The sequence below is a fragment of the Temnothorax americanus genome, unplaced genomic scaffold (assembly GCF_048541705.1).
Source record: "Temnothorax americanus isolate GAGA-0224 unplaced genomic scaffold, ASM4854170v1 Scaffold1, whole genome shotgun sequence".
In the NCBI taxonomy this organism is placed as follows: Eukaryota; Metazoa; Arthropoda; class Insecta; order Hymenoptera; family Formicidae; genus Temnothorax; species Temnothorax americanus.
The window spans coordinates 8,989,839-9,010,860 of record NW_027509230.1 but is presented as its reverse complement, the minus strand read 5'-3'; the positions used below and the strand labels follow the sequence as shown (position 1 = coordinate 9,010,860).

Sequence of the window (21,022 nt, the reverse complement as noted above, 5' to 3'; positions counted from 1 at the left end):
TCTTAATGGAGGCTTCAATAATAATTGAAGAGATATCATCACATTGATAATAAATACAATTGTTTTTCTCTTTATAAGGATAATGTGCGATGATAAAATCCATTTATATTAAAATTAGCATTTAACTATCCTGATGATAAAATGTGTTCAGTATTTGTTAATTACGTTCTCGAAAGTAAACATTCTGTAAAAATTCGTAATTGATTTACTTATTGCCTGAAATATTTCCACAAATGCTTTACGAACGTTATCGATTATATTGAAAACCAATCCATGCTCGTATCGCTAATCTGAAATTTAGAAGTGTTTATCGTGGACGATATCCCGATAGCACTCGCTGAGCGATGAAGCAACGTGTATTTACGTGTCAAAAGTTTGGTCGAAATCGCGCGCGATGACAGTGATGATCCGTTCGGTCCAACTCTCAATGCAACATGCGAGACCGCCTCGGGGTCATTGGTATGCACGCAAAGACCCTTACGATCTCCAGCCGAGTGTTTTGTTGTGACAAGCTCTGATCACGTTATGGCATTAGATTTAGATCGTTCCTAATCCAGTATCGACATGCGCCTGATTACAATATCGTGCCGGTAGGCTTTAGACTTTAGACAGTAACAGCAGATCAACCATTTTTGATCTTACATTACTTCGCATAATTTCGTTAAACCGTCTCATTGTCTTAACAAGCTACTGTTTTTTTACACATATAATAAAAGATTATATTATTTATTTAATAATTCAGGGGTGACTATAAATTATATAAATAACAGCGTTTAGTATAATTGTCGAATTATTGACTATTATAGTGCGTGTTTTTTCAAGCTCTTTAATTCTAATTTAATTAAATTTTTAAATATATGTGTGTGTATACATTTAGATCTCGATTTGTTCTTTTTTTAAACTTAATTATCTGCTTTTCTACTCTTATTTGACTATTCTCTACGCAATGTGTATCTTGCGCGCCGGTAGTTAACTCTCTCACGTTATTTATTACCAATATGGTTTTACTAAGAGACCATGTAAGATTAAAAATTGCCGATTTTCCAGTTTTTATTTTATTTGGAATGGATTTTTCTTGTGTTACAGGCTGAGTCCGAAGTCGCCGCCCTGAATCGTCGTATTCAACTCCTGGAGGAGGACCTCGAGAGATCCGAGGAGCGCCTTGCCACTGCCACTGCCAAATTGGCGGAGGCATCGCAAGCTGCCGACGAGAGCGAACGGTAAGTGTCCATTACTATGTCCGCAACAAAATTATTGCAAAGTTTTTTATTTATGATTGTCTTGTATATTATTTGCAACGAGCAGTTATCAAAATAAAAATACGAACGGTATATATATATATATATATATATATTTACTAGAGATTTTATATTTACTAGAGATATTAACACATAAATATATTTCTATTTTATAATTGACAATTTTTATGGTAATGAGAATATATAAGTGTTTTATATTAATGAAAAATAACTGCTCATTGTTACATAATTTCTTTTTTATCTTTATAAGAATGATTAAGAGTAGGTAATTGTATAAATATGTATTATATGGTCAGATATTAAACATTAATATGATTTCCTAACATGCTTGTTGCCAAGCCGCTAGTAAAGATCGATGTTAGTATTTAATGTAGATAATCGTTAACTATTATTAACTATATTTATGGAAGAGACAAGATTTATAATATTTTACTCTTGATCATTCTTATATCTATTATACATGAATAATTCTAAATTATCGGGAATTAATTATAAGTGAAATGCAAAAGTGGTATATAAATCAATATCTTTTATTCTATAAATTTTATCTTGTTATTTTATAAAATTAAAATTAGTTTAATTCTTTTTCTTATTATGTAATATTCTTTCAGTTATATCTCATAAAACATGAAAATTTTTTATAGCCAGATATTTTTTGATACTAAAAATATTAAAAAATTAAACGTCTGAGAATGTATAACAGATATTTCAAAAATTATTTTGCATAACTTATGCCACTTCTGCTTCTAATCCATCATGTGTATTTTACCTGCACATGTATGGTATAACGTAGTAAATAATATTAATAAAATATCTATAAATTATTTTATTCTGAACAGTTTCAATATTTTTTATTTAAAACAAAAATTATTTTTTCTATAATTCCGTATCGACCTTGTATCGCCTTACATTGAAAGAATTAATCTGAGAAAGAGACTGAATATCTTTTGAATCCTTTTTGCGCAACTTAATTATAGAACGCGGTTCGATGCATTGCAATTTTGTATGACTAATATCGTACCAAATATAGACCCGAGCGCAGTAGCTCTTTAATATTCCATCAGTTACACATATATCAAATTAATAATAGATAAGTGCAAAAATTCGCGTAATTATATTAAATTCGTTTTCTATTATAGATATGTATATGCACAAGTAGGTGCCTAATTATTGCAAAATAACGATATCGTAAACAATTCTAGTCAACTCATAATTTAAAAAATATATGAACAAAGAAATTATTCGCAATATTTCTTCTTTTTTGTACTCGGAGATATCTTTCAAATTAGAATCGAAATAAGATCTTGCGGATCTTTGAACACCGCATCCTGACCTACTTTTTGTGGCTGCATGTCGCATCCGCCGCGACGACTTATTTTTTAGTACACAAACGCTTTCTGATTCTTTACATTTGAAAATAGTTTTCTGAATATCCATTCTCTTTTGCTGATTACGTATTATTTGAAAGATAACAAGGACAAATTTACGAATGTTGAAAGAATGTGAAACGGCCATATTTTTCTTGGTTTGATCTATCTGATTTTTATAATATATAAATATATATAATAGCGTAATATAAAGTATTGGATATAAAGGACGGTCATTAAGTGCATCAGTAATTTTCAAAGTCTAATTGCCGATTATGATTTCTTTACGCGGCGATACGTAAATGCTTAAAATAACGTTGGGCTTGCTTATCGTCGTTGATAACGAATGACGTGTACAAGCTTCGCACGTCTTACTTTACTACGATGTATTTCTCGTGTACGAGAGAAAAATTGTCAAATACATGCTTCTCTAGTTTCTTGATTTGTCAAGCGGCAAAATATCATAATTATGTCGCAAGGAAGAAATTAAAAAACATTATTTCTATATAAATAGAAAAACATTAATTGATATACAAACCTGATAAAATAAATTTGCATTGAAAAAAATTAAAAATTGGATTTTATCGTTTTTATAATATCTACATTGTATTTTTCATTATATTAAAAAAAAAAATGTTTAAGTCGATTGTCGAGAAATTAGTCATTTCGTACGCAACGATGATCATTCTTTCAACGACGATTATCTCGTTTCTAAAAATCGACGAACGATCGATCGTTAGGATACGCAAGGCCCTCGAAAACCGCACTAACATGGAGGACGACCGAGTATCCTTGTTGGAGCAGCAGCTAGCACAGGCTAAACTGATCGCAGAAGAGGCGGATAAAAAATACGAGGAGGTGGGTCATCAGCGAACAAAGAGCGAAGAAATATGGGCTGAAAGGACCCTCTATTTCTCTTGGTTGGAGACAAACTACCAACCGTCTTTAAGGACGTTTGTATTCATAAATGCAAAAATATTTATCTGTTGAAACATCTTCACGGAAGAAATAGCGAATTAGTTTGAGACGAGAAATGTCACTTTCGGTACATTAATAAAAGTATTATAGAAAAGATCGTCCAGGTCGGTCGGTAGTTCTCCTCCGGGATTATCTCTCCCCAGATAAATTTCATGCAGGTAGACACATCATTGTGAGCTGAGCTGAGCAGAGGCGTTCCTCGACGATCATCCGAAACCTATTTCTTAACTTAATCCGTTTGTCTAATCGACTATTTTAACCGTAAACTCTTTCGTTCGACATGTGTCCACCTTAAAGCGCCCGCAAGATTCTCGAGAACCGCAGCTTGGCGGACGAAGAGCGCATGGACGCCCTCGAGAATCAGCTGAAGGAGGCCAGGTTCCTCGCCGAAGAAGCCGACAAGAAATACGATGAGGTTCGCGCGCCCGCGACTACCACTGTCAAGCGTGTTGGATGCAGTGACGATGATAATCATGACGTTGATGGTTCCTAGTCGATAGTCAAAATAGTGCCTAACCCCGTAACTCTCTGTCTTCTCTTTGTGTGCTCGAAAACACCGTGGTTCGATATACGTATACGCGTCTCCGTTGCGACTAAAGATACGTGTCTCGCACGAGGCACATCCCGTTCGTCAAAATCGTGTTGGTTGGCTCGCCGAGGTTTCGAAGTTTCGACCGCGTTAGAAGAACGAGGCGATCTTTCCGCGTTGTCCGCGTCGTGAAGCAAAAGTTTGCAAGGATAAATCGTGAACGTCGAATCTGTGATCGCGATCTGGGCTGCGAATAAAAGTGAAAAAGTTTTCTTTTTTTTAGAAAAGTTTTGCGTGTTTGCGACAAGTGCAGTGTTCCAAAGATCGTTGTTTTTCATCTTGCTGTTAGAATAGAGAAAATTTTAAAAAGCAATAGAAGTCACGCGGGAAGAAACGAAGGAAGAGAGAGAGAGAGTGGTGATACATACGTACGAGAGTGTTCATTCACGTGTTTCACTAGCGCGACTCAAATCGGGTATCTGTGATTTCCAAGTGTTTTTCATTTCGGTTACGACAAAAGCTACAACAAAAATGTCTCAAGTGCCAGTTTCGTAACTAAGAGTTTAATCTTGTTATTGCTACATATATATTCCTGTTATTAGGTACTTGTAGATTAGAGATCGGCCGCGCGCGACCAAGTTCGCAGAAGTTTATACGCGCGCGCGTTTATTTACGATAATTCGATCTCTTCGGGGTACCGTGCTGGAGGTTTGGGCCCGCGTGCTCGGTCTGTCGCTCGTTACTCGCGAGACCGGCCTCGTTAAATTTAACAAGAGTCCTCAATTGTGTTGTGATAACGCCGCGTGAGGCCGCCGCGCAACTTTATCGCGGCTCTCCGCGCGTCAACGACATGGTGCTGCTTTTTATTTATCGAGCTTGTCTCTTCGCTAAGACGAGCGCGTTTTCGCTTTGCTGGAATTCGGAATTTGATGCGCCATCAGAATAACGAGAGTTGCAATGGTAGGTGTTGGCCGCGATAATGTTGAAATTACGGTGATACACACTTTGCTATTTGTCCACTCGGAGATTACAGTTTTTATCATTTCGCCGGGATAAGATATCGTTCGAAATCTTTTTTAATCGATATAATTTTACGCGATATAAATATCTAATCTCTCTGTGACAGAATGCGTCACGTTTTTCTGTATGTTTTGCAATATTAGTTATTTTTAATTAATTTTGGAAAAATGCACATTTTTTGTTTATCTCGAATAACACTTTATCATTTTTTAACTACGAAAAATTCTTGCAAATTGATGATTATCATCGGAGAATTCATAACTTTTTTATTGAAACTTCTACGCTCACCGTAATTTCAATCAATTAATTTTTTCCACCCGATGACGTTCCATGCGATCTGTTAAATCGTCGTTAATTAACGGTATACGCAAAAATTAATCGCGGTGTGCGAGAGTTGATTTTAATCAAATTGTCCAATTTATTTCAGTAGATAGTTGTTTCCACGCAGTCGTCTGTTTTGACCTCCTAATTAACGATCTAACTGCCTAACCGTTACAGAAACTTACAGAGGTGACGACAAGTTCTAACAGCAACTGAGTGTGCCGATGTCTCCGTTAAACTTTTTTTTGCATATACATAAGACGACTTACAATTTACAAACTGGCGTTTATTCGGAAAATCGTGTCGCAACTGCATCGTAAAATGGTCGGGTCGTCACGAAATTGATGAAGTCTACTGGCACAAATTATGCGTCATATTTTCCTTATACCATATCGAACGCATTATGATTATAAAATCGACGCGATCGTCGCTGATTTGCATTTTCTCAACGAGCTGAATAAAATCTTTGTTTTTATCGCCTCGGAATCACGGGTGTCAGTCCTCATCGAGTATTACGCGAGTTGCTCGCGCAATTATGCTGACTGTGTGAGGTCAAATTGATACGAATCTCAAGCATAGATACATCGAACGATTCTGCGTCTCGTGCGTAAAGATCGTTTGTACTAATTGTAATAGAAAATTTCCGAGGTCAAGAGATACGAGCGAAGTGAAGAGAACGCGGAAGCTATAAGTAATCGGACCCGCACGAATCGCGAATCTCTCTCAATTAAACTTCTATGGAAAAGCCATTTTACGATCGATCGCGCCACGATTGTGCGAAAGTTGTGCTGCATGAAAGTGAAAGATCGTCGTAGGACAGAGTTACGGACACATCTATAGTCACGGCTAATGCACGCATCCAAATGAAAAAAGGTGTTCAAGGTGTTTTAACTCTACGACGATCTTTTTCCCTGGCGTGACCATACATTGCTGTCTTACATGCGCTTACGAGTCCATCGGGACTCGTCCGTCAGGATTGAGCTGCAATTTGCGTGACGCGACTTGCGTGCTGTATCTCTGATCTGTTTGTTTTTTCGACGGCGCGGCCGATTGGAAGAAGCTACCCATTTGCGAAGCGTTCAGGCAGATTGCTCGAAGAAAATTGGCGTTAACGCAACAGTTTAGCCTGTCGTTAACGACATGTTTTAATTTGAACGCGAATTCGGAGATACGTATAAACTTGAAAAATAAGCGTACATGAATTCTGTGAGAACCATTAATACAAAAAATTATCTCGCTCTATTAAAGATCACGTTTGTCGCCAAAAATGCGTAGCTCCCTTTTTTTCTCGTGAGAGGCATAACTTTGCATATGTGCGGGTTAAACGCAAAGGCCACCGCACCAGCTCGTCAGCAGGCTTTGAGCGTAAGGAGAGAAAATTCTCCCTAAGACCGTAACTCTTCCAATCACGGCTACGACGGCGATGACGACGACGAGACGCCGGTGGCTCGCCATCCCGCCGCCTCCGGAGTTTTCAGAGGCGGCGTGGTCGCCGAGGAGAAAGAGGAGGAGGAGGAAGAGGTGGTGGTAGAAAGCAACACATGTTAGAAATCGTATGTGTGTGTCGTTTATACAGGTCGCCCGTAAATTGGCCATGGTTGAGGCCGATCTAGAACGCGCCGAGGAGCGTGCCGAGGCTGGAGAGTCGTAAGCATCATTTTTATATAGGCATCTTTGGTCCGGCACCTTTTGCCCGAACTGCGAACGATCCCGTGGTATTTCTCCCCTCTCGTCTCACCCAGCCGCCCCCCTTTCTTTCCATTTCATGCATCGTCGTGCCCGTGCTTCGGCTCGCTGCCGTAACTTTTGACAGCACCGTTAGCTCGTAACACGTTCGTCGACGACGACGAAGAAGGCGAAGATACCCCTTAACCACGCCCGTGCTCATTTTGCACGATAACGACACTTTTCGTGCTCGCATTTTACCATTAAAAGCTGTTGTTAAGTGTATCAGTTGTAAGACCTTTTCTGTCGTGGAGAGCCAGAATTACGAACCGTCAATCTAATCGTTAAGTAAAAGCCTACTGAATAATACCTCAATGGTAATAATGGCTTTTCCACGACACCATCTACGTCTAAATAAGCCAAAATTATGTTGAATCACATCAAACTGCAGTTGAGCTTATTAATTTTTTTCAAATACATCCGAAATCATTTATCTAATTTTATTTAATTGCTTGATCTATAAAACATTTGCATTAAATAGCTACCTATAGACGTAGATGCGATCCTATGTGTAATTTTAATTAACGTTGTGGCACAGTGCACTCGCACTAATCTTGTAGCAGCCGGATGGAGCCCTAGAAGCCAGGATTTTTATGCGTCTCTGCATGCCGATACCTAATATATTTTTTTAATTTTTTTGTATTACTATTTCATGACCACTTCCATTACCTTTGCTTTTGCGCATGACACGTGTGGCTGTTGATCACAGGTCGCCAGGAAACTAGTCATGATGGAGCAGGATCTCGAGCGTGCCGAAGAGAAGGCCGAGCTTTCCGAATCGTAAGTGCAATCACACGCATGTGTTCGCCATGTCCCTTTTCCTTCATGTGCAGCGCTATGCAACTCTTTTGTCGTTCGCTCGTTATATCGTTCAGAAGTTAAAATTACTGACAAACGGTGCAATAAATTAAAATGTATAGGCAAAACAATTTTTATATACTGTACATTAAAAAATTTCTTATTGGTACAAAAAGACTCGATATTACGATAAAAATATAATGTTTTTTTATACTGAGATAAATTTTTTTCTTGATGAATTTCACCTTATACATTATTCTCAAATAACTTCTGGTATTACTTAATTATATTCCTAAAAAATATAAAATGTATACATGTATACAAAAATATTGAAAACGTTTGTCTGCAATTTTTAATATTTTTTCCTTTACAATTCATAAACTTCAATATTAAATGGCTAATTAATTTTACAGCAAGATTGTCGAGCTTGAAGAAGAATTGCGTGTCGTCGGCAATAACTTGAAGTCCCTCGAGGTCTCCGAGGAAAAGGTAAATGATTTATTTTACGCCCCATGTACAGCGCAATCAGAACGAAACAATTCCGTGGATCATATCGCCTCCCCAATTCTCATTTTATATTATAAAGATTTTCTTAATCACCAATTAACTCGTGTCTAAAATGCCGGAAAATATTATGAATAAGAAAGTGCATTATACCGTTTTTTCTATAATACCCAATTTAATTGTAAATCATAAATTATGTCGATGAAAGTATATGCTAATAATTGGATCAAGCATTAATTTTGAAACGAGTACCTTCTCTTAAACGTTCTAAGGTATTTTATCGCTGGTATATTTCGGAGAAAATTATCGTTAAATCATCGTATAAGAAATAATATTTACGTGATTGTACGTAGGCCAACCAGCGCGAGGAGGAATACAAGAACCAAATTAAGACCCTTACCACCCGTCTAAAGGAGGTACACATCCTTTGGGAGTGTCTTGCTTTGCATTTTCTAACGTGTGATCCATCCTCGCGTCGTAGGTCTTGCCACTAAAATATTAACTCGCGTGCCCCTGTCGTTTTGCATCTGACCCCATTATTTTAGAAGTAACTAAACAGTGTTTTCTGCGTTGCGGTGAACTAACGAAAGCTCGTTTTGTTTTTTTGTTGTGCTTGATTAAACACAGGCGACGCAACGAGAGGAGACGTTCGAGGGCCAGGTGAAGATTCTCGATAGTCAATTAAAAGAGGTAAGTAAAAGCGAAGGATTAAGATTACCACGGATTAAAATACTTTGAAATAATATGTATCAGAAATTTCCACTTTTATTTCGATTATATTATTATCTGTACTATTTTAAAATGTAGAAAAATATAAAATTAATGTTTTGAATAAGGTTCGAAAATAAAACGATACTTAAATATGATAAATAATTACAAAAGAAATTAATTTAATTTTTGTATTTGTACGTGAGGTATAAAACTATTTTACAAAAAGAACGCCAGAAATTTTCGAGGCCTGTATGAATACCTAGAAATATAAAGTTTCATAGATCGCATCACGAGGTACAACAAATGCAAATGTGTCGAAGTACTTATCGTAAGTTTATTTTTTTCATTGATCGTGTTGTTCGAAAAAGAGAGAGTGAAGCATTGTTCTCGATAAAAGCATATTAATCGTGCAATATAAGTGTTGCAACTAAACCTTTCAAGGCCTAGATTCAGATACATAGCGTAATTGCAGTCATGTGTGACGTGGAAATTGTTTTACTTGCATGGCGTGAAGCATTGATAGTTATAATTGATTATCTCAACAATTTCAAAAAAAGAAAAAAAAAGAAAGAAAAAAGAAAAAACAGAACGACCATAATCTTGCTGATTATATCTCTGTTTCATGCAATTATTAAAAAACGATCCCAATAAGATAAAATAATTAAAACGGACAACTTCTTGCTCTGTTTTTCTTTTTTTTTTAAATTGATAGATAATTTCACTTAAAAGTATAATTTTCTGACTGACAAAGTATTGCGTTTTCGCAGGCTGAAGCACGCGCCGAGTTCGCGGAGAGATCCGTGCAGAAACTCCAGAAGGAAGTTGACAGGCTCGAAGGTGCGTATACGGCAAAAATAGAATACGTACACGTTGATATATTATTATCATACTTTTCAATAACACGATTTATTTGAATTCAACTAAATTTTTTTAATAAATGCGTCGACATGTGTTAGTATAGAATTTTATCTCAGATAAACAATTATTTTACAATATATGAATTGAATTTCTTATCAAGCGGAAAGAGAGAAAGAATTCAAGGAAAAGTTTTTGTAGTGATATTGAGAACGATTAGAAATCATTTCTACTTAAGCACTTAGGTTCCTATAAAGAATCGATGCCGTGCACACTTTAAAAGGTTTGAACTCCTGATACCAGATGTTATAAATAAAGCAATACCGAAGAAAGTAATTATTACGATAATCACTGCTTATATAAATTTAATCTTTTTTTGAGAGATTAGAGAATTTGCTAAGAATGTTTCTAACCAGAAAGCTTAAGTTGAGATGGTTAAATCAAATTTTGAATTTATTTTAGTCAATTTTCCTAATTATAACATATATAGGAACATTCCTAATTATTATACAATATATAGGAACATAATTATTCGACAATCGTAAAGCAAACCCTATTTTTTCACCCTGTGTGGATATATATATGTGTGTGTGCGCCGTATTTTATTTGCGCATTTACCCATCTAACCGCCGAAACGCAGTGTGTTACGCGTGTGGCTTGCCGTGTGTGTTACTTCCCTTTAACCAGTGATCTTTGCAGACGACCTCGCGGCCGAGAGAGAGAAAAACAAATTGCTACAGGAGGAGATGGAGGCCACCCTGCATGACATCCAGAACATGTAAATCGTGTTTTTCGCGGCGGACGGAAACGCATAAACGCGAGAACGTTTGTAGAGAGCGAGAGAACATCCGAAAGGGAGATAGATATAGGAGAAAAAAGAACAAAAGAGAGAGAAAAATAAACGGATGCAAATAGCAGAACGGCGGCAACGAGAAGTGAATGAGAGAAACAAATACGCCGTTACAGCGCGAGCGCTTCGTGGTGCACACCTTACATTAACGAATAAAAATGCAGTCTTTAGGCTAGCCTTATACCCTCCATTACGTCCATCCGCGTGTACGTATTATGCGTGCTTGATGTGCTCAATGCTCAAGCGTGTATGTGTGTGTATACGTGTGTCGTGCGTATCGCGTGTCTATTTGTATGCACGTGACGCAAGACAGAGACTGATGTAAGATGAGAGGAAGTGTAGAAAATGTGTATGTATGCGTGCGAGGAAGAGTAAGGAAGATACAGAACGAAATGATCGGTACGACAGAGAGAGAGAGAGAGAGAGAGAGAGAGAGAGAGAGAGAGAGAGAGAGAGAGAGAGAGAGAGGATGTAAAAGATAGAAAAAGGAGGAAGAACGAGGAAGAATAAGGTAATACGCGACAAGGACAGACGGCAGGATAGTTCCGTACATAATATGAAGTTACTTGTAATCGAAATCTGATTTTTTTAGCTTTAGATTTTAGCTTAGTCTGCCTTTAAATTTTAATTTGAGAAAAATTGAGGCATGGTTGCGACGGGTTTGAGGCGTTTTCGAGCTCGCTGCGATTTGAATTCGTTATACGAAAACAATTACTGGCCGTGGGAGGAATACGTGAGTAGGGATTAGAGACAAAAAAAATGAAAGAAACGGAGACGAGACGGATCGGATTGTTTGTACCGAGAGAAGAAGTTCGATGGGAAATTTGAAACCAATTTTCTCGAGCGTATCAATTTTATGCGCCAAAGACGTTCAAATATGATCTATTATATAATTATAATATTGTAATTAATATATAATTATATAGTAAACTACGCTCGACTCGTCTGATACCTGAAGTCAGGCTCCTTCTCCCCATTAAAGATAAACGATTATTGAGTAATCTTTTAAAAGTGACTTATGAAAATTTTTTTTATCCTTTAATTGATTCGCTCAGTCGAGCATTTCATCGAATTTGCGCGTGCTTCTCTCGATACAATACGCGTAGCAGGACTGTATATAATGGAGGGACACAGAGTGTTCATTTACTTTTCGCATCATTTTACATTCCGCATTCCACGCGGCTCAGCTCGCGCGAGAAGATATTCGTCAGTTTCTTTCGTCTGTCAGCGAGACTATGTCGCGTCGCGTTATCTTCTCATTGCCGCCGATGAAAGCAAAGACGATAATGATGCAATAATCGTGCATTTGAGAGGATTCCACTGCCAAGCCCTCCCAGAAATTTTTCTAAAAATATATATTTTCGTAGTACGTCTTTGTCTTCGTTGTGCAATATTCAATCAAACAATTACAATTATATCACCAACGTAGTATTGCCAGAATTCAAAGCCCTTTTTTTTCCTCGTCGTACGAAATAATCGAGAATTATCTGGCCTATGCAAGACATATGCGTGTATCACGTTTACAGAGTGGTTTATCTTCGAGCCTACGAAAAATTGATCATAATACTTGAGATGCAAACAGGGAAGCAACTGGCTATTTTGTCCATGCCGCAACAGCTTCCCGTGCTAGCTGAGTCATTCTGATATTTTTTACCGATCGTGCCTGTATATATTTACAATATAAATACTAACCACGGCCAACGTCAAACCTTCGATGCAGGGAACGTGCTTCGTTTCGAAACGTAACAGCGAATGAGAGATCCGGAAATATAATGATCGATCGTCGAAATAACGCATATCCGATATTCCACTTCGCGGCGCTTGGTTCGCCACGAATTATTATTACTATTACTATTAATTGATACAGTTGTCGTTAATGTTACTGCTATTTCACGCTCGTCATCGAGCATCGGCTAATTCCGTGGAGAAACGTTCTCTTCCAATCTTTTTTTCTTTCTATTGAAAAAAAAAGCGTAATTTATGTCGCGTGTACTGCCCCGACCTCGATGTCGTAATCCGTCACGGTTATTCTTGTAGCACTTTTCCTGCAACATATTCTTGGATGGCCTTTTGATGTAGGAATGTGCATCGTCCTCTTCCCGTTCCGATATATAAATGCATGTATATTATCATCGCTCTCATGATCATTTGAGCAATCATAAAGCTAACGATGAACCTAATGGAATAGATCGAATATATTTCAGGATTGACGACTCCTGACGACGAAAAAATATAAACGTTTTGCCTTTCATATAAAGGCTTTAATTTTAATAATTAGCTTTTTATAGTTCGTCAACATCGCGTTGATTTGTATTGTACAAATCGATATTTGGTTGATACAGTTGTAGTGTCAACATAGTAAGCGTATTAATTGTTACGTGACTTATGATCACGTATGATATCAATATCCACGTTGTTGGTCAAATAATGTCGGAAATTCGGACTATTTTGAATTGTGTACCTCATAAACGTTATATCTTTATGCATGCGAAGATGACGATGAACCGATTCAAAATGGAGTATAACACATACGTTATCGAATGGCCACCCGGAAATATCGCGACCGTTTGTTCTCTAATTTAACGCCGCCACGAGCAAGCGTTATTTAAAAATCAGGAAAGTAATCGCGAAAAGCACAACCACGAGACCTACCTACATTTCCTATCGTTGATTTTTGTTAGCTACAATTCTTTTTTTTCTGAATAATATTAAAAATTACGGAAAACGCAGATACTTGAGTTTAAGAGAGAGTTTTAGTTTATTAATTTACTTAATATTAATAAAATGAATATGGAACGATAATAACACTAATATCATTGTAATAATAATTGATTATTATATATTGCTATTATTATAAAACTGTTTATAATATATATTTTAATTTTGAAAAAAGAGTGTGTTTGTTTTTGTTTGTGTCGTTATTCTTTTCTTTTTTTTTTACCTGCGCTAACATTAATCCTTCACCGTTAACATAACGACGTATAACTACTGTTCAACGCGATAACACTGTGATCGCCTTGTTGTTAGACAGTCTCATAACAAAATGCATGATGAAGGAAGAAAGTGTGGTAGTACGTATACCTTATATTTACGGTGAGTAAATCTGCTTAATCCGATTTTGCTATTTAATGCATGACAAATCTCCCTATTTACAATATCGAAACTTCACGATTGTCTCTCATTTATCATGAAATAATTATTTTATAGATATAAAGATTTTCCAATTTGATTTATTTGCGCAATCATACTGATACACAAAATTATATTAATGATATTTCATCATAAAAAAGAATTATTTTCATGAGTAACATGTCTAATTGTCAAAACACACTTAGAGGAATACATGAAGAAAGTTATTGCCGTAAAGTTAAAAATAGCATAGATATAAATTATTACCATAATAATATATAATTATTAATATAGAGTTAAGAGAATAGATATAAGGTACAAATTATATCTAACAAAAGGAATTTAGCGAACATGGCGATAATAGAAATAATCGAAGAATCATCTTTAGCCGCACGCGTTAAAATTCGTGTTACTTATCTAAACGTATTGAGCATTTAATTTAAATTCAATTATTTTCACCGCTATCCTGCTTGGCCGATCCTGCCTCTAGCGCGGTATTAACAATATTAAACACTTTTCATCTCTTCGACACTTCTTTTCCCCGAGCACCTTACACGCCACGCAGTAGACGAAGTCTCTCTAACTAATTAACGGCTATCTATAACGTTGCGAATGCTTGCAGATGAGATGGTGACCGAAAAGGAGAAATTCAAGGAGGTCGGGGACGGCCTGGATAATGCGTTCTTCGAGCTCTATGGCGTGTAACGCGGCTACTAACCATTCTCCTAACGCTTCGACAAAAAAAATACCGAAAGCCTTTCTTAAAAATCTAGCTTGCGCTTAACACATCTTCCGTAAGTTACCTGCCTACGCTTTTTTAACCCGCTCTCGTTGCTGAAACCACAGCTTCCCGACCGCGAGCGCCTTCTAAAAGAATCCTTTCCAAACGGTCGTGCAAAAATATTTCTATATACCTTCTTTTCACATCGCTTAAAATCAAACATTCCATGTATACGCGATAATTAACGAAGGATCGAAGTTCATGATATCATTCAATTTTATCTTAAAGTTCGCGCAAATTATCAATGCACCTAATTCATATCAAACGTATCAAAGTACAACCGACCGAGGATACGGTATAGCCGAATGCGTTCTAACGACGCTACGTTTTCTTGCAGACGAGCTCGTCCACGAAAAGGAGAAGTACAAATACATCTGCGACGACCTGGACCTCACCTTCACCGAATTGGTTGGTTAAATCGGCTGTCCGAATATCCGCGTCCGCTGTCGAATTATTGGGCCGTTAATCGAATTATCGACATCGTGCGGTTCGGTCGAGTCACGGCCGTCCGACGCGCGTATTGCTTTCGTCATCGTAACTAAAATCAATGTACTATAAATACGTTCCGCGTTCAATATACTTCACTTTTTTCTATTTATCAACGACTCCACTACCGGATCTTTCGGCCACTGAGCCGCGATTATTTAATTATTTATTTCGAAAACGCCGCTTAGATCGAAATTACAATTGCAATCAAAAAACAATTTCTAGCGCAGTTCTAATTGCATTACGCTGCTTCGGTAATTGAACGTGCGATAAGTATGGAGCAAAAAGAAAAGTACAGTACACATCCGACTTTCTGTACGTGTCACTAATAAAATGTTATTGAATTCTAAAAGTATATCCTTGATAATCTTTCCGTCAAATAAGTAGCTCTCGCGATTTAAAATTGTCGAAAAGCTGTACAAGACCACTTTTGTTTCTAAAATACTTCAGAAAATAGGATAAATAAAATACCTATATAGAATTTGACGTGCTGTTTTGCTTTCTTTCATACCCGAAACACCCTGTTCCTTAACGAGGTAAAATGGACTGCGAGACATTTTATTCTGAAAATATTTTTCCAAATATGTATATATATATATATATATATATATATATATATATATATATTGGCTTCAATCTTATACTTTATTTTCCGAACCGAAAAGCCAATGCTATTTTTCAGGTTTTAGGTAACAGGACCTCTATCCAGCTACAAGCATAAATTTTCCTTCATCCTACTCTTTAAGTCGCTCCAATCTCAAAACGTCAACCACGAAGATTGTGTGCTCTTTGCGTTCTTTCTTTCTCTTTCCAATTAAAAAAAAATATTAAAATGTACACCCGATTAACCATCGTACCGTCCACTAATACCACGTTTTCCCTCCCTTCTCGTTGCAGACGTGCTGGTTAACGAGCGCTGTAAATACAAAGCGATCGCCGACGAGATGGATCAGACGTTCGCCGACCTCGCCGGATATTAGCAGGCAGGCTAAAATGCGTATGACTGGGGGTGTTGCGGGGGAAAGAAAAAAAAACGAGAGAAAAAAGAAAGAAAGAAACGGTTCGTTCACGCTATGACAAAACGACACTGCCAGCACGCGGACTCTTCGCCACACGTCGTCTCGTCCGGGCATTACATTAGCATTCTACACAGTATTCGCTGGAGGAAAGTCGAGGACGAGGAGGATGAGATTGCTGTCATTTAGCGTTAACCGCGCGTGGCTTAACCGTTAAGCCGAGTTTTTCGCTGAAGGCGAACCGTCATGCGTTCTACATTCCTTCGGCTCGATCGAAATCTACGTTTGAGCAGGCTCGTCCAGCGTCATTTTGTAAAGTTTTACATAGAAATTGCCTCGGGAACGAAATCTTTTTCGAATGGCGGTAAGATCGCATAAAGAAAAATTGCGAGTCCGAATAACACTCTTTCGGAAGCAAAAATATATACGTACTCTTCCAATACCTGGCACGAATTTCCCATTCAATGACGGCGATGATTTATTGCAGCATCGGTTCTGTTACCTGCGCCTGGTATCCCTGCACACCAAGGTGTCTTATCTTATCCCTCACGTCCAATAAATTGCATTATTTCCGTCGAGATCTGTACGCGCAGTATTAGCCCCTAAATTCGCGTAGCTTCTCATATCTGTAACGGCATTAGTTGTTAGGGAACTCGTTGCGAGATACATTGTTTTTCATCTTGCTCAACCGCACAATTTACGCTGAATATTACCAAAAGTCGCGCTGTTTCATTAACAGATGTACGGGCCCAAAAAAAACGTTTGCTCGAAAGTTAGATTTTGCCCACGCTCATTTTAAGTCCATATGGCCTTGAATATAACATCCTACGCAACATTCATTGCGACAAGTGTGTTCAGGGCACACTTATATAAGCAGGAAATTAAAATAAACTGTACAAATCTCTTTCGACGTAATTACACCAATTTGTATCTGTCGTAAAAACACAAGTCTAAAAAAAATAGCTAATAAATAACACCGATACAATTAACATCTAATACGAATAACTGACAAACATTTCCTGCTTATAACATTTCCATCTTGTTCAAGAAGCAGCGCTAACACATTCATCATTAACCATGAATCTTCTTTATATTTGCACATTCCACCGTACGATTAGACAGTGCGGTCTAATTAGTCGGGCTAACGCTTAAGTTTCTTTCCATTACATATTAAGGAGTACCCATGTATCATCCATATTTTCAAGCCACGCTTCTATGTTGTATCGTGCAGTATTGTGTCAAAAATATTGATGAATTACCGATTGACTTGCTGAAATATCTCGTTTTAACGAAACGAGATATAGTGTTCATTATAGCATACAATACAAAGTTGCTTCTATGATGTATTAGAAAGGTTTGCAAAGCAATCTGGGTTGGATTATGACATATGACAGAAATGAAATCTCTAACAAAGATAGAACGATATTACAAATGTGACAAATGTACGCTTGAAATGATTGAATTGCGAGGTCGAACAAGTTCGATACATCCACGGCTCTTTCGGCAACATACCTTAATGCTGAAAAATGGTATATATATCTTAGTCTTTAATCTTTTCCAATATTAATTCAGCGGTTTCACGCATGATCACGCAAGTTACCGGGATTGACGATAAATCTTGTGACGGACCAAGCTCAGAGACTTTCAAACATGCACTTGATGCAGCGAATCTTGACTATCTTATGTGATAATCATCATTTTATTGTATTTATATTACTTTCAATAAATATGCATATTTTATATCTCTGCATACTAAATGTTTTTACTCGATTTTGCAATCTCGTCACGTTAAGAATTGTTTGGCTATAACGTTGTTTCACAGTTAATTGAATTCGCGATCATCTGTTACATGGCTGAGTATTGATTGCTTTGCGATAACGCTGAATGCCAGCGGCATCAGTGGAATTTGCAATGTCTCTTCAAATAGTATTAATAACTCTACCATCGTCGTGATATTAAAACTTAGCGCGTGGTCATGTCAAGATAGATGCTCTTTTAATATCCAAAGAAAAATATAAACATAGTATTATTAGAAAAATAAATTATAAGAACAGTCATTCGTTAAACTCTGTGAAGAAACAATAATGTTTATCTCTCTTAACATAATGTTTATCTTAATGAAACAACACATTTATATACAAACGAAAGGATCCTTCTTTGCGAATATCAAGTTTATGACTAAATAGGTATGTGCGAATGAAAATAAATTATATATACTGTGATAAAAAAACGATGTACATGCATCTTTGCGACTTGTTTTTTCAGAAGACTAGGAATTTTCATAACGAAGAAAGGAATTTCATCGATAAAAGAAGATAGAAAAGGGATGCAGTATTTGAGCGTGCAATTACTAAAAAAAAAAAAAAATAATAATGACCATAGATTTACATAACATACATATTCATTATTTATGATTTGCTATGATAATATAATATTTGTCTAAACACAACGCTAACATATATTTCTGTACCTTGCAATTAAAATATGAAATCCTCTTATCAGCGAGCTAATAATTACAAGAGTGCTGAATAACGTGTTTCCAAAAATATCATTCTCTTCGTTTATAAATGAGGTCGAACGACATCACCGTGTGACTCGCAGATAACGAATTATTTATAACTTTTACATGGTTCGTTGATCTGTACAGTTCCATCGGACATCGTTCCACAATATAATCTGCCTATTCAGGTAAATGGGATGTAGATACATTTCTGAGGAACCAGTTTGATATTAATTTAAACACGCAATAACAAGGCACTAAGAAACACCCCGTGGTGGTAAACACGACATTTTATCTAGGATCAATTTATAGGCATGATTATCGCCAAAGTAGAAAAATCTTAGAAAATTAGTTGTCATGTTAGCCAATACGGTTAATATTGCGCTTTTAAAATTACATAAAAAGTGCTCGACATTAAGATAAACTAAATATCAATTGATTTTCGATAAAATCTCATGTTCGGTAACCTCAGAATCGTCAACCAAATAATATAATTACGTCAACAATGTAAATGGAATTTTGGAGAGAAATGCGAAGCATAATGTGGACCATACCAGAGAGTTTCTCTCTGACCATACGAAATAAAACTTAAGAACTATATAATAAAATATGGGTTAATTAATTTATATTTAGATCGTTAATATTAATTGAAAATCAGTAACGGTACCTAACAATAATTTTCATATTTTATCAAAAAGGAAGGCAAGTGTCAGCATCTTTTGCGTCAATAATATTATGTTTCTCATCATTTCAATCTGCTTTATCTTTAGGGGAAGAGGTAGAGGATTATATCAATTATTTTTTTTACATCAAATTAAACTACATTAATTCGGCAAGTAAAAATTTGTTGATATTTCTTTGAATATCCTATTCCGATACACTTTCGTATAATTTACATTATGATAAAAAATCCATACCGCTACTAATTAGCAGTCTATACGTATAAGGCACATTGCATTATTTCTTTTTGAATATAAGGGAAGATTTCGTCCTACGTTTCGTTCAGAAAAAAGTTTGGATATTATAACTAAAATATTATTTTGTGAAAAGTATTTCCGAAAAAGTAAAAGAAAAGAAGAGATAATATATTATTATAAAAAACAAAAATATAGAACTACTTATAAATGCAAAATGGTCGGAAATATAAAAATCTATCTAATTGACGTGTTAGTCAGAGTTTATATCGAATAACAAGTAACATAAAATTCTCGTCAATAAAAATAATGATTAACAAAAAAAGGTCCGTAAAGTCAACTGTCAATTGAACCAAATTAATGTTTTTTCTTGATATTTATATTTTAATAGTATAATTTAAATTCTAAAAAACATATCAAAACGGAGGAATGATATAACTGTGGCTAAGAATAAAAAAATAAAAGTGACGCTTTAAAACTGCATTGCAGAAGAAATATCTTATACTTAATTCTTCTTAATTGTTGATCAAGGCTTGTGTCGCTTCACAGTTGTTTAGAATTTTAATTGCAATCGGCATAATTTATTGCAGTTATGTAAAGTTTGGTCCCATCATGGAATTCTAATATACGAAACTTTGTCATCTAGTAGTCAAGTTATACTCAACTTCTGGATACTCAAGACGTACGTCTTCGGGTATTTATAAAACTGATTTTGGTATTTATTCTCATAAATCTGTTTCTTTTATCAATAATATAGCAAAATATTGTGAAATACTCAACTTTATCCAAACAGACATCATGGACAAGTTGATATCAAGATAGAAAAGTAATCAAATTCATATCAAAGCTCAAATTTATATCAAATCTGATTATCTGATTTTCTAAGATGAGTTTTCCGTTTCGATCAAACATATTATCTCGGCCGAGTAACAAGAGCCGAGTAGAAGCGTTATCTCGAGTATTGTATCACGTAAATTTTTTTAACGTTATCTCTCTCTTCGGGTGGCTTCCCAAAGCGCCCTAATTTAAGCACTCTAATCGAAGTGGCGGCCAACAATTAGCGAATGAAAGCTCGACCTGAAAAATATTTAAATCTGCGCCGGTTCGACGTAATTAGCGGGTAGCATGCCGTGTCGTCCCGTACGCTGCACCAGTCCAGTCATCCAACCCTCGTCTACGGCTGTGCAATTGACGATCAAATCACCGTCGCAGAAGCTCACCTCGTCGAGATCTTGCGCCTCGTAGTCATACATCGCTCTGTACACTCTCTGAGGAAAAA

At 36.4% G+C, this 21,022-nt stretch overlaps 2 protein-coding genes across 23 annotated transcripts in view; one reads left to right on the top strand and one right to left on the bottom strand.

Annotated features, from left to right (window-relative positions):
- Positions 1 to 18,071, top strand: part of Tm1 (tropomyosin 1) — a 40,546-nt gene extending 22,475 nt beyond the window's left edge. For 3 of the 21 annotated variants that reach the window (XM_077403290.1, XM_077403225.1, XM_077403346.1), the window contains 7 exons: positions 1,087 to 1,220; positions 3,367 to 3,484; positions 7,909 to 7,979; positions 8,411 to 8,486; positions 9,129 to 9,191; positions 9,980 to 10,049; positions 10,767 to 11,387. In XM_077403290.1, coding sequence (XP_077259416.1) covers positions 1,087 to 1,220; positions 3,367 to 3,484; positions 7,909 to 7,979; positions 8,411 to 8,486; positions 9,129 to 9,191; positions 9,980 to 10,049; positions 10,767 to 10,849 — 615 coding nt within the window. In that variant the 3' untranslated portion in view covers positions 10,850 to 11,387. Of the gene's footprint in view, positions 1 to 1,086; positions 1,221 to 3,366; positions 3,485 to 3,901; positions 4,020 to 7,050; positions 7,122 to 7,908; positions 7,980 to 8,410; positions 8,487 to 8,854; positions 8,918 to 9,128; positions 9,192 to 9,979; positions 10,050 to 10,766; positions 11,388 to 15,164; positions 15,800 to 16,210 lie in introns of those variants that run through there. The other 18 variants (XM_077403272.1, XM_077403216.1, XM_077403340.1 and 15 more) reach the window with 11 other exon arrangements.
- LOC143895928 (LIM and SH3 domain protein F42H10.3-like) overlaps positions 16,695 to 21,022 on the bottom strand; it is a 30,746-nt gene continuing 26,418 nt past the window's right edge. For both annotated transcript variants that reach the window (XM_077403430.1, XM_077403433.1), the window contains one exon: positions 16,695 to 21,011. In XM_077403430.1, the coding sequence (XP_077259556.1) occupies positions 20,832 to 21,011 (180 nt within the window). In that variant the 3' untranslated portion in view covers positions 16,695 to 20,831. The remainder of the gene's footprint in view (positions 21,012 to 21,022) is intronic.